This window comes from Canis aureus, chromosome 20 (genome assembly GCF_053574225.1).
Source record: "Canis aureus isolate CA01 chromosome 20, VMU_Caureus_v.1.0, whole genome shotgun sequence".
Lineage (NCBI taxonomy): Eukaryota > Metazoa > Chordata > Mammalia > Carnivora > Canidae > Canis > Canis aureus.
This window is the reverse complement of record NC_135630.1, coordinates 35,163,589-35,177,621: the sequence shown is the minus strand read 5'-3', so window position 1 is coordinate 35,177,621 and position 14,033 is coordinate 35,163,589. Positions and strand designations below refer to the sequence as shown.

Here is a 14,033-nt window from a genome sequence, read left to right as displayed (position 1 = left end):
ATGGAGAAGATAAATAATATGCACTAATTCTGGGACATTGTGGTTTTTGTTTTTATCAATAATGTCTCTGCATCAATGTTACTATTCTCCCACTCCCTTTATGAGCAAAAGGAGCCCACTGTCCAGGATCCCTCATGCCAAGGGCTCAGTGAGTGTCACAAATAATAACAGTAATAAAAGCAACAATCTCCAAAGCTAGAATTTATGCGGGACTGTGGCACCAGAACAGGGGACAAGGCACATGGCAGCATGCAACTATTTCTCGCTTCTGACTCTTCTGCATCACCGCCTCCCAAAGGACTGGAGAACCCAAAAGCTCTGGCTGCCACATCTACAAATCAAAGTCTCCCGATTAAAGAACTCACAGGTTCCATGAACGGTCAGGATCTAACGAACGAACCCCCACAAGAGAGAAATTCATCCGGATGCAACAAAACATGCTTCAAAAGGCTCCGCCTAAGTTTTTGTTGTTGTTGTTGTTTTTAATCTTAGGAATCAACACAACTATCTTAATGACATTATGTAATAAGTTAAGACTCTGGAAAACCCCATACTCATCCGAGCGGCTCGGAACAGGGAAAGCAAAATTCGATTAGCTCCATTGTACCCGACCCGGCTAACGTGCAAGACCACACACTCGTCCCCGTCAGAGCGGCTCTGCCGATACCGAAGAACAACAAAGGCAAGTTGAGGAGGCTGCACAAGGCTTAACTCAGCACTCGTCGGGGTCCCCGTCCCCGCTCGGGGAGGCAGCTCTGCGCGGGCCCGGGGGCCGAGGGACCCTGCGCATCCCGCCGGCCCCGGCCCCGGCCCGGCCCGGCTCGGCTCGGCCCGGCCCGGCTCGGCGCCGCTCGCGCAGCTTTTGTCTGGCCCGGCTGCGCGCCCCGGCCGCCCGCTCCCCGGCACCCCTTCCCTCCGGAGCCTTCTCCACACCCATCACTCGCCGAGGACTGGCGGTGCGCTTCTCCCTCGCCCCCTCCCCTCGAAATCCCGGGCTCTGTTCAGACGCGGCCGGCCGCTCGGCTGGCTCCTTCCACGGCGCGCGGAGGACCCGGGTCAGGAAGGGGCCCAGGGTGGGGTCCGCGCGAGGACGGGGGACGGGGGACGGGGACCGGGGCACACAAAGCCGCGCCGACCCCGCGGCCACCCCCTCCGCCCCCTGCGGAGCAGCCTGGGGTCGGCGAGCGACCCGCAGGCCGGATCAACAACCCTCCCACCGCGCTCCCCGCCCGGCCCCCACCCGAGGGCCGCCCCCTCCCCCCAAAGTGCCCCCGAGAGCCGATGACAGCGCCGGACCTCGCCCCCACCAGACCCGGCGCCCCCGCCGCAGGCGATGGCGCAGGGGCCTCGGAGGGCTCGGGCCAAAGACCCTCGCCCTAACCCGGTACTTACCGCCGTATTATTCGCTACTGTTGCCGCTGCAGACCAGACAGCCGCCGCCTTCTCCTCCACCCCAATGAGGTTAAGCGCCTGGTGCGGGGATTAAAAAAAAAAAAAAAAAAAAAAAAAAAAGAAGCCGAGAGCGCCTGCGCAGTGCGGTCTCCCTTTTACCGCCACCAACCCGGCTGGACCATAGAGAGCGCAAACCAAGACCAGAGAGGCGGCTGCTCTCTATGGTGACGCCCCGCGCAGGCGCAGGCGCAGGCGCAGGCGCGGGCCCGGCCGCCCTGGGCTTCGGGAGCTGCAAAGCCCGGGAGCTCTTTCCCCCTCCGAGAACGTTAATTGACCCCGGTAGGGACCCGTAGGGTAAAGGTTCTTTAAGGGAAGTGTGAGCCGGGGGCCTCTGGGGCCTCTGGGAAGTTGCGGCAAAATTCAGGCTAGGCCACGAGGCTCGGATGTGAGAGCCGCGGAGACCGAGAACCACAAAGCAGGGAGCGCAAAGAATAGAGTTGAGAGGGAGTCGGGAAAGCCCGGATAAAAGCCGTCCGGCCGGGACTTCCTGCGGTCGGGGTCTAATGCCTGCCGGAAACGGACTTCCCCTTCTGGGTTACGCGCGTCCCGCCCCCACCACGGGGCGACCGAGATGAAGGGAATTGTGCCCTGCGGCTTTCCGTACCGCGGCTGGCGTCCGTCCCCGCTTCCCTGCTCCGCCCGGCGCCGGCGCCTGAGCCGGAAGCACAACTCGGAACGGTGCGCGGCGCTCCCGGGAGCGGAGCCGTCGGCGCGGAGGCCTCGGAGGCTCCCCGGGAGGCCGGCCGCAGCCCCTCTTCGCGGAGCGCCCCCGCAAGTAACGCTCGTTCTGTCTTCCCTCTCGCATTACTTTCGGATGACACGTGAGAGCGTGTTTCGGAGGGTAGAAAAGTGTGCGAGTAATAGGGCCGCCTTTGAGGACCCGACGGACCCGCACTTTTGCCGTGTCAAGCCCCTGTGTTCGCAGGTAATTCGACACTGAGAGTTTGTGCCTGGAATTACACGCTGCGTCGACGAAATCCGTCTCCGGGAGTGAGTCGCCCTCCCTCACGCTCGATGCCCCGCGCACTGAGTTTTCCCGGGCAGCTCGTGAACGCCGAGCTCCGCGGTGGCGGAGGGTGTTCGCGTGAGGAGAGGCGCGAGAACGGCGAGGTGACGCCCCTGCTGCGCGGGGCTCCGCGGCTGTGCTCGCTGAGGCCCCCGGTCTGAAGGCGTAGGCGGGGCGTGGGTCTAGGCGAGGCCACCGGCTTGGGCGGAAGCGCCGACAACCTGAAAATGAAGAGTGAGGATGAAAGCATCCCGGAGGAGAAGCTCCTTAGGACCGAGGCTGGGGGGGGGGGGGGGATACGGGGGCAGCGTAGAAAGGAAGGTCTGAAAAACAGGATGGGAATTTTTTTTTTTTTTTTTTTTTTTTACTTAATATGGTAACATACACATAACACAATTGACGGTTTTAACCACTCGTAACTGCATAGGTCAGTAGAGTTAAGCGCAGGGACATTGCTGTGCAGCCGTCTCTGGAACGCTTCATCTTCTAAAGCTGCAGTTCTGGACCTGTTAACTCATTCCCCACTACCCCCAAGCCCTGGCAACCACCATTCTGCTTATGTTTCTGAACTTGACAACTCGGGTACCTCCTATAAGGGGGATCATAACAGCGTCTGTCTCTGTGACTGGCGAATCTCACTCAGCATAAGGTCCTGGAGATTCTTCAATGTCACATGTGTCAGAATTGTCTTCCTTTTTAAGGCTGAATTATATTCCATTGCGTTTATATACCGGGATAGATAGTTGGGTTACTTACATCTTTTTTTTTTTTAATAGGTTTTATTTATTTATTCATGAGAGACACAGAGAGAGAGGCAGAGGGAGAAGCAGGCTCCATGCAGGGAGCCCGATGTGGGACTCGATCCCGGGTCCCCAGGATCACGCCCTGGGCTGAAGGCGGCGCTAAACCGCTGAGCCACCCGGGCTGCCCACTTACACCTTTTAACTGTGGTGAATAATGCTACTGTGAACATGGGTGTACAAACATCCCTGGGACTGCTTTCAATAGAATGAGGAGGACTTAGAAGACATGTAGAGGGACACCCGGGTGGCTCAGCTGTTGAGCGTCTGCCTTCGGCCCAGGGCTGATCCTGGAATCCGGGATCGAGTCCCCCATCAGGCTCCCCTCATGGAGCCTGCTTCTCCCTCTGCCTGTGTCTCTGCCTCTTTCTCTCTCTCTCTGTGTGTCTCTCATGAATAAATAAGTAAAATCTTAAAATTAAAAAAAAAAAGGAAAAGAAAAGAAAACTAGTAGAGAAAGCTATACTTTTCAAGTCCTGGACTGGGGATAATAATATGGTAAAAGAACTGTTTTAGGAAGTGACCTGGCACTGGAAGCCCAATACATATTTATACAGAGTATTTATCGAGGCTTTAAGATGTCCTAGGCATTGTACTACTGCTTTATGTAAAGTATTGATATGTCATTGAATCCATCAAAATAAACATGAGCCAATTATTATTCACATTTACCAGTGAGAAAAATCAAGGTTCTGGGTTACAGATGGGCTACAGGAGACTCACCAAGCACACATACAGATAAATCATTAGGAAACAAAATTCCCATGGGAGCCAGACACCCATGGGCCCTGACTACTTACCAATTGAAGGATAAAGATTTTGAAAGAAAACAATTTAAATGTTCAGAGTGAGTCTTCACAAGAGAAAGAACTGGCTGACATCAAGCGCTTTCACAGTCAAATTACTGGTCTTATAACGGCTTAACACAGCAAAATGGCATGATCTGCAGGTCCCTAAAAGGACTCTGTGGTTTCATTCGAGGTATGTTCATTACCTTTAAAAAATCTAAAATGCAGACAGCCAGGGTGGCCCAGCGGTTTAGTGCCGCCTTCAGCCCAGGGCCTGATCCTAAAGACCCGGGATCGAGTCCTATGTCTGGCTCCCTGCATGGAGCCTGCTTCTCCCTCTGCCCGTGTCTCTGCCTCTCTCTCTCTCTCTCTCTCTCTCTCTCAGTCTCATGAATAAATAAACACAGTCTTCTTTAAAAAAATCTAAAATGCCAAGTAAGTGTATCTTTGTATGTACTAGAGAAAGTAATAAGACACATTTCCTATTCAACATTTCATCTTCATTTTACATTCTCAAAAACCCTATAGGACCATTCAAAACAATGATACATTTGGCAGGGGAGGAAACAAATGGCCAGAAAGGAAAAATGATTAGCGCAATGTCACATGACTTACTGGTACCAAGACCCTAATTGAAATCTGAACCTGTAGAATTCCCACTCTCTGCTTTGGTCTCCCTTACAAAGATAGATACCATAGTCTTGAGTGGACAGTGTTTCTATTCAATCAGTCTCATCTTCCTCAGGGATACATGCCCAAACTCTTATGAAGCTAGCACCAATTAACCAGTAAAGCAGAGAATATAAGTACATTTTAAGTAGCATTCATACACTTAGATATATTGTGTACAAACTGTGTGCCAAACACTTAGCAAAGCAGATACCCATATTCTCATAGGAGATAGAAAATAAAATTGTAAATATAAACTATGTCAGGTAGGATAAGTATTTATGGGGAAAAAATGAAACAGTAAAGGAGAAAGAAGTGCTGAGGATAGGGAAAGAGGTTTCTTTTTAAATAGGACTGGTGGCAGGGAGGGCCCACTGAGAAAGTACAGATCCGGAGGAGTTGAAGAAGGGAGAAATGTCCATCTTGGGAGAAGAGCCATCCAGGTAGAAAAAACGGCAAGTGCAGAAATCATTCTGAGGGAGGAGGATGTCTACTATATTCTAAGCACAGAAAGAAGGCCAGAATGACAGAGGCAGAGTGTGGCAGGGGAAAAGTAGGAAATGAGGTCAGAGGTAACAGGATGCCAAATTGTGTAGGGATTTACAGGGCATTGTAAGAATTTTGGTTTTTACTGAGAGGGGAAGCCATTGGAAGATTTTGAGCAGAGAAGTAAAGTTACTTTATTTTTAAAGAACTACTTTAGCTTCTGTTTTGAGAATAGACTGTTTAGGGAGTAAGGGACTTTTGAGAATAGATTGTAGGGAAGTAAGAGGGACCGTTTAGGAAGCTCTTGCAATTCTGCAAGTGAGACAGTGGTGGCTAGGGAAAAGTGCAAGCAGTGGAATGGTGAGGTGTCTGGATATATTCAGACAGGATGGTACACGGGGTTTAATAAATTGATTGACATAGGATGTAAGCAAAAGGGTAGTTAAGGGGATTCCCAATATTTTTGACTGAACAGTTTAAAGAATGGAGTTGCCATTTATTGAATGGCAGAATCCGGAAGGAGCAGATTGGGAATGGGAAGCAATAAATTCAGCTATGGAGATGTTAAGTTTGAAATACCTATTAAAGGTCACCCGGGTGGCTTAGTCTGTTAAGTGTCCAACTCTTGAGCTTAGCTCAGGCCTTAATCTCAGGGCCATCAGTTCAAACCCAATGTTGGGCTCCATGCTGGATATGGAGTCTATTTTAAAACCAACATTGAAAAAAAAAATAAAATAAAATAAAACCAACATTGAAATGACTATTAGCACATAGAAATACCAAGACAGTTAGATATTTGGAATCTGGAGTTCAGAAGAAAGGTCTAGGATGGATATGTAAATTTGGGAGACACAAGCACAAAAGAGTATTAAAAGCCATGAGATCATCTAGATAGTAAGTGTAGACAAAAATTTGACAAATTTAAATAAAGACTGAGCCCTGGAGCACTCTAGCCTGTAAAGACTGAGATGATAATGAAACCAGTAAAGGAGACAGAAAGGTCAGCCACTGAAATAAAGGGAAACCAGGAAGAGCAACCAAGTCAATTGCTAATGGGCTTTAATTGACTATTGCCATAACATTGGGGTGGTGAGGATGGAAGCCTGATTGGAATGGGTTCAAAAGAGAGTGGTAGGAACAGAATTGGAAAGAGGAAGGATAGATAATTGGACACAGGAAGTAGGGGTTGAAAAGTAGAGTGAAACTTCAAGGGATAGGTAGGGTCAAGAGAATAATTTTTAAATTACTTGTATTTTAGGATTTTTTAAAAGGTAAGATTCTCCCTTAAATATAACCTGAATACCATCATCATACCTCAAAACTTAACAACACCTAGTATCATGGTCTACCCAAACCTCACATTTCCTTAATTGTCTCATAATTCTTTTGCTACCAGGTTTACTGAGATTCATATACTATACAATTCATCCATTTAAAGTATGGAATTCAACAGTCTAATACAAAGAGTTATACAATCATCACTAACAATTCTTTTTTTTTTTAAGATTGATTTATTTATTTTAGAGAAAGCATCAGCAGGAGGGGCAAGGGAAAGGGAGAGAGAATCTGAAGCAGACTCCATGCTGAGCACAGAGCCTGACACAAGGCTCAGTCTCACAACCCAGAGATCAAGACCTGAGTCTGAAACCAAGAGTTGGATGCTTAACTGGCTATGCCACCCCAGCACCCCTACAGTCCATTGTAGAACAGCTTCATCAGCCCAAAAAGAAACCCTATACCTATCAGTACTCACTACCCATTTTTCCCCAACCTATCAGCCCTATGCAACAATCAATTTATTTTTTTGTCACTATGAATTTTCCCTTTCTGGACATTTCATATAAATGGAGTCATGTAATATATATGTTTGACTGGCTTCCTTCACTTACCATGTTTTCAGGGTTCATCTATATTATAGCATGTGGCAGTACAGTACTTCATTCCTTTTTATTGTCAAAACATATGTATGTGCCACAATTTTTTTATCCACACATTTGTTATCCACACATTACTTGATGGACATTGGGTTGTTCGGACTACTTTTTGGCCGTTGTAGATAATGCTGCAATGAACATCTATTACAAGACTTCACTGTGGAAATATGTTTTCAGTTTTCTTAAATATCTTCTTAGGTTTGGAATTGCTGAATCATATAATAACTGTATGTTTAATCTTTTCAGGAATGGCCAGGCTCTTTCCATAGTGAAGCTGCCATTTTATATTCCTACAAACAGGATATGAAGGTTCTAGTGGAGACATCCTCACCAACACTTGTTAATATCTGTCTTTTTTATTATACCTATTCTTCTGGGGGTATAGTGCTATTTCACTGTGGTTTTGATTTGCATTTCCCTGATGACTAATGACGTCAGTCATCTTTTTGTCGCATATTGGCCATCTTGTATAGCTCATCTGAGAACTGCCTATTCTGATGCTTTGCCTACTTTTTAAATTATGTTGTCCTTTTTATTATTGAGCTGTAAAGTTCTTTATATATTCCAGATTTAAGTCCCTCAGCAGATACATGATTTGCAAATATTTACTCATATTCAGTGGGTTGTCTTTTCATTTTCCTGATGATATCCTCCAAAGCACAAGGTTGTCATTTTAGTGTCCAATTTATCTTCTTTTTCTTTTGTTGCTGTATTTTCGGTATCTTATCTAGGAAACCATTGTGTAATCCTACGTTTTCTTAGAGTCTTACCCTTTTGGCTCCTACATATAGATCTTTGATCTATTTTCATTTTTATTTATGGTTTAAGGTAGGGGTCCAACTTCATTCTTTTACATATAGCTTTCCAGTTGTCCCACCACCGTTTGTTGAAAAGCCTATTCTTTCTCCTTTGCATTGTCTTGGCATCCTTGTCCAAAACCAATTGACTATAAGTATATGGATTTATTTTTGGACTCTAAATCTATTCCACCAATGTATATGTGTATTTTTATGCCAGTACAAACTGTTTCAATTACTGTAGCTTTTTAGTTTGTAAAATTGGGCAATATGAGTCCTTCGATTTTTTTTTTTTTCTCTCCAGTTGTTTTCGCTATTTGGGATTCCTTGAATTTCCATATAAATTTTCTAATCATTTTGTCCATTTCTGAAAGAAAAAATGCAGTTGTGATTTAGATAGGAATTTACTGAATCTGGAAATAAATTTGAAGAGTATTGCCATCTTAGTAATATTAAGTCTTTTGATTCATAATCATGGAATGTTTTTCCATTCATTTAGATCATCTTTAGTTGGGGCACCTGGGTGGCTCAGTGGTTTAACATCTGCCTTGGCTCAGGTCATGATCCCAGAGTCCTGGGATCAAGTCCCACATCCGGCTCCCCACAGGGAGCCTGCTTCTCTCCCTGCGTGTGTCTCTGCCTCTCTCTCTGTGTCTCTATCTCTCATGAATAAATATAGTCTTTAAAAAAAATAGATCATCTTTAGTTGCTTTCAACAATGTTTTGTAGTTTTCCTAGTATAAGAATTGTTCATTTCATTTTCAGATTATTCATTGCAAGTATATAGGAATACAATTAATTTTTGCATATTGACCTTGAATCCTGTAACCTTCCTAAACTCATTGATTATTTTTGTAGTGGATTCCTGAGCATTTTCTGGAAACAAAATTATGTCATTTGCAAATAGATACTGTTTTTGCTTCTTTCTTTCCAGTCTGTATCACTTTTATTACATTTTCTTGACTGATTTTTTCCAGCTAGAACCTCTAATACAATGTTGAAGTGTTAAGAGTGGACTTCCTTGTCTTTTTCCTGATCGTAAGCATTCAGTCTTTTATCATTAAATATGACATTAGCTGTGAGGTTTTTATATATAGCCTTTATCAGATAGAGCATGTTTTCTTTTATTCTTCTTAGTTTATTGAGTATTTTATCATTATTAAAGGCTTTGGGATTTTGTCAAATCCATTTTCCGTGTCTGTTTTGATGCTCGTGTGACTTGTCCTTTATTCTGTTAATATAGTATATTACATTTATTGATTTTCAGATGTGAAACCAACTTTCCATTCCTGGGATAAATCCCACTTGATAATAGTGTTATGATCCTTCTTATATGTTGCCGAATTTTGATTTGCTAGCATATTAAAGACTTTTACATCTATACTCATAAGGGATACTAGTCTTTAATTTTCTTGTGATATCTTTGTTTTTGATGTCATAGTAATAGGGACATACAGAATGAGTTGGGAAATATGCTCTCCTCTTCTGTTTCAGTTTTTTGGTTCTTTGTGTGTTTTTTGGAAGAGTTTAGAAAGTATTGACAAATATTGTTTTCTTAAATGTTTTGTAGAATTCACCAGTGAAGCCTTCTGGGCTGTGGCTTTTCTTTGTGCGTATTTTTGTTTTATTTTGCTTTTTTGTTCTTTTATTGCTAATCTCTTGTTATAGATCTGTTCAGATTTTCTATTTCTTCTTGAGTCAATTTCAGTACTTTCTGTCTTTCTAGGAGTGTATCCATTTCACCTAAGTTATCTAATTTGTTGGCATTCAGTTGTTTATACTATTCCCTTATGATCCTTTTTATTTCTATAAGCTTAGTATTAATGAACCTGTCTTACAATTTTTTTTTTTACAGTTTGTGCAAATCAGGATCCAAAAGCCAATACATTGCATTTGAGTTATTTCTTTATCTCTTAGGTCTCTTTATGTTTTTTAAGGTTTTATTTTATTTATTCATGAGAGACACACAGAGAGAAGCAGAGACACAAGCAGGGGAGAAGCAAGCTTTGTGTGGAGAGCCTGATGCAGGACTCAATCCCAGGACCCCGGGATCACAACCTGGCTCAACCACTGAGACACAAAGGCACCCCTTCTAGGTCTCCTTAGATTCCAACCCCCCCCCCCTCCATCTCACATTTCCTTGATATCTATTAACTGCAGAAACCTAGTTATTTACCGTATATATTTCCCACATTCTAGGTTTTTCTGACTATATTGCTGGGAGTCTCTAACATATTCTCTACCCCCTAGATACTCTATGCCTTATTCTGATTCAAGTTTGAGTTTTGGCAGAACTACTCCATATATCCATCAGGAGGCACATAATTTCTAATTGTCTCTCTTTGTGAAATGATCAGTAATTAATTACCATTGCCTAGATTTGTTCCAATTGAATAGTTCAATTGAAGGCAGAGTAAATAAAGCAGAGTAAGTAGGAGTACTCGTCAATCCAGAGTATGTGGGATCTTAGCTAAACATCTTTACCAAATTATCTTTTGTCTTTGGGCCTCAATGTTCTTATCTTACGAACAAGTGCATAAACTATAAACGACTTCTAAGGCTTCTTGCTATTCTAATATACTGACTAAATACTTAAGGAATGAACTTAATCTCTAGCAGATACAATTTGGATGCGTTGGGGGATTCCTAGGTGGCTCAGCGGTTTAGCACCTGCCTTTGGCCCAGGGCATGGTCCTCGAGTCCTGGGATTGAGTCCCACATCAGGCTCCCTGCATGGAGCCTGCTTCTCCCTCTGCCTGTGTCTCTGCCTTCTCTCTCAACTCTCAATCTCTCTCTCTCTCTCTCTCTGTCTCTCATGAATAAATGGGTGAAATCTTAAAAAAAAAAAAAATTGGATGGGTTAAAAAGGATCTGCTAGGGGCATCTGGGTGGCTCATTTAATTAAGTGTCCAGCTCTTGATTTCAGCCCAGCTCATAATCTCAGGGTTGTGAGATCAAGCCCTGAGTCGGGCTCCATGCTCAAGCGGGGAATCTGCTGGAGGTTCTCACACACTCACCCTGTGCTCCCCCCCCCCCAAAGTAAATAAATAAATATTTTAAAAATAATAATAGAAGGATCAGCTAACATGGTATTATTCTTCCCATCTCAGACCATTTAGGTTCATTTCAAAGCCACAGTTTGTCAATGATTAAATTCAATCATATATATATAACAAAGTCAGTTAAAATCATTGTAAAAGCAGGGAGATTATGCCAAAAGCCTTGGTTCCTGGATTCTGGTTCTGGCTGTGCCTGCACTCAGCTGGTCACATTCTCTCTCAAGGTCCTATCCACAAATAAAAGATGTTAGTGTTCACTAAAGGCATACAGGCTTTATAATTTTATGCCTTTTGTTGATTTTTCCCCACAGCTTTTGAGAATGATATTTTTATTTAATTTTTTTTTTTTTTTTTTTTTTTATGATAGTCACAGAGAGAGAGAGAGAGAGGCAGAGACACTGGCAGAGGGAGAAGCAGGCTCCATGCACCGGGAGCCCGACGTGGGATTCGATCCCGAGTCTCCAGGATCACGCCCTGGGCCAAAGGCAGGCGCCAAACCGCTGCGCCAATTTTTATTAATATCGTCAGCCCTAGGGGATCCCTGGGTGGCGCAGCGGTTTGGTGCCTGCCTTTGGCCCGGGGCGCGATCCTGGAGACCCGGGATCGAATCCCACGTCGGGCTCCCTGCATGGAGCCTGCTTCTCCCTCTGCCTGTGTCTCTGCCTCTCTCTCTCTCTCTCTCTCTCTCTCTCTGTGTGACTATCATAAATAAATAAAAATTAAAATATATATATATATATCGTCAGCCCTACCTTTTTTTAATCTGTTTTCTGATTATATTCTACTTATCAGCGGATTGATGGTGCCTGCCCTAGGTATCAGCTCATGTATAAAATGCATCTTTGGTATAGAAAACTCAAAGTAAATGCATCAAAATATTAGTGAATGATTATCTGTTGGTAGTAAAATTGTTGGTCATTTAAAAAACTTACATCTGTATTCTTCATCTTATTGTATCAACATATATTTTTGTAATTGTTTAAAAGTCATTCTTGGGCAGCCCGGGTAGCTCAGCGGTTTAGCACTGCCTCCAACCCAGGGCCTGATTCTGGAGACCCGGGATCAAGTCCCTTGTCAGACTACCTGCATGGAGCCTGCTTCTCCCTCTGCCTATGTCTCTGCCTCTCTCTCTCTGTCTCTCATGAATAAAGAGATAAAATCGTTAAAAAAAAAGTAATTCTTAAAATATTTAATAGCATATTTTTGACAGCATGCCCTAATGAACAAATCACCAAATTCCAGGTAAGAAGTTTATTTTTCTTCCTATGATTCCATTAGGCAGTATCTCTCACTCTAGGTTAACTTAAATACTTTAGTAATAGGTACTTATATTTAATTAGATGGCTTTACTTAATCTTCAGTAATCTCAGGGAAAAAATATTTTATGCCTACAGAAATTAAAATTCATGAAGAGCAGCAGCAATGCATATTGTCATCATCTGTCATAGCATATATGGAATCTGAATTTGCATTACTTGGGGAACAGGTAGTCTCTTTACTAGAGAAGTGTTGTGTATTTACAGAAATATTTGAGCAGAGACAGGGTGTGTCTTTTGTATGTGATGAAAACAGGAGATCAGAAACTAGTTTGCTAAATTGTGTTTATAACCACTCCCTCTCTTAGTACTTGACTTACCTAGTAAGTATCACCCACTGAAGGAGACAGTACAAGTGTCTGGCTAACCTCTCATGAGTTTCCTAACCTGGCAAGGTGTTTAATGAAGAGGATAGGTATAGTTTCCAATACTGTCACAACTAGTGAAATTGACGTTAGAAAAACCCATTTCTTAGTAACAGGCAGTATGAAAGTCAGTATTTTACCATCAGAAGCATGACAAATCTGGGTGGTTCTATGAGCAGCTCTGTTGCAGAACAAATGATTAAAGATCCCTTTAAACATCACCTGTTGCCTAATGTGTCATAATCCAGATCTGTTCAGGCTTTTTGAAGACAATTCCTTACACTTAGTAAGAACAAAGGGCAATGCCAAAAAGTAAGTAACCTGACAGTTTGGGGATTTCAGCTGCCATCGGTGAGGTCTCCTGAGCAACTGGTCCATGCCAGTTCTCAGACGGACTCCTGTACCAATGACCTGATCAACCCATCCAAATGCAAAGAACCATTTAGAGACTTTTTTGAATGTGAAATGCTTGTATTTTTACATTATCTAATAGCTTCTCCTTTGGTGGAACTTGACCTGCCCCTGGATAGACATAGCTGAAAAGATACAGTTTATATACTCAAGGAAGTCAGTTTAGTAAGGAAAATAAATTGTTAGACTATATAGTTCCTACAGTGATGGAACATAAAAAGGGTTACTTAGCAGGTGTGGGTGGGTCAAGAAAAGCTGAGGAGGAATGAAGGGAATGTTCTTGAGCTAAACCAAACAAAACATTGAAACTCACCATTATGACATTCAGACTCCCAGAACTGGAATGGTGTTTTAGGTAATTCCCATTTGGACAAGGTTTATTTTTTTCTAATAATTTCAAGCAACTCAAAATCTTTGCATTTTAACTAGTTCGCTTAGAGTTTCACAGATAATATTTCCCAAAATGGACCTATTCTGACACGTGGACCATCACGCATACTCACACACATACATACTTCATGGTCATTTGGCAAAGTGAGAAGAGAGTTCATTAGGTAGGTCAGAATGTGTAAATGAAACTGCCCTACTATGTCTGTTTTAACAAAGTAACAGATCTCTGCCTGTATTTCCTCACATGTATTAAGGATGAGATAATTCCAACCATCTATTGTAAATTGTAGGGTATGCCTGATTGTCATGCATGGGAATCTGTGCTCTTCCAGAATTGCACAATTGTGTTTCTTCTATTTTTGTTTTTGCCACATTAATTATATCATGTAGTACTTGAAATAGAGTTGGAGTCTGTCACTCTGCCAGCTTGCAGTTTAAAAGTTAAATGATGCATTAAGAAATCAGCAAGTGTTAAAATTATTTATAAGATTTATGTTTGCCATATTTTATAGCTGGTGTTATTTATTTAGAATTTCCTGTTCCTGGATGAAATTCTCTTG

At 43.2% G+C, this 14,033-nt stretch overlaps 2 protein-coding genes across 20 annotated transcripts in view; one reads left to right on the top strand and one right to left on the bottom strand.

Annotated features, from left to right (window-relative positions):
- CLASP1 (cytoplasmic linker associated protein 1) overlaps window positions 1-1,529 on the bottom strand; it is a 266,298-nt gene extending 264,769 nt beyond the window's left edge. For all 12 annotated transcript variants that reach the window (XM_077861340.1, XM_077861342.1, XM_077861347.1 and 9 more), the window contains exon 1: window positions 1,393-1,529. The gene's annotated coding sequence lies outside the window, so the exon portion shown is untranslated. The remainder of the gene's footprint in view (window positions 1-1,392) is intronic.
- Window positions 1,530-1,649: 120 nt separating this feature from the next.
- Window positions 1,650-14,033, top strand: part of LOC144291669 (uncharacterized) — a 47,140-nt gene continuing 34,756 nt past the window's right edge. For all 8 annotated transcript variants that reach the window (XR_013359057.1, XR_013359055.1, XR_013359052.1 and 5 more), the window contains exon 1: window positions 1,650-2,377. Coding sequence is in view for 1 of the 8 variants with exons in the window: in XM_077861352.1 (XP_077717478.1) it covers window positions 2,024-2,377 (354 nt within the window). In the remaining 7 variants the exon portion in view is untranslated. The remainder of the gene's footprint in view (window positions 2,378-14,033) is intronic.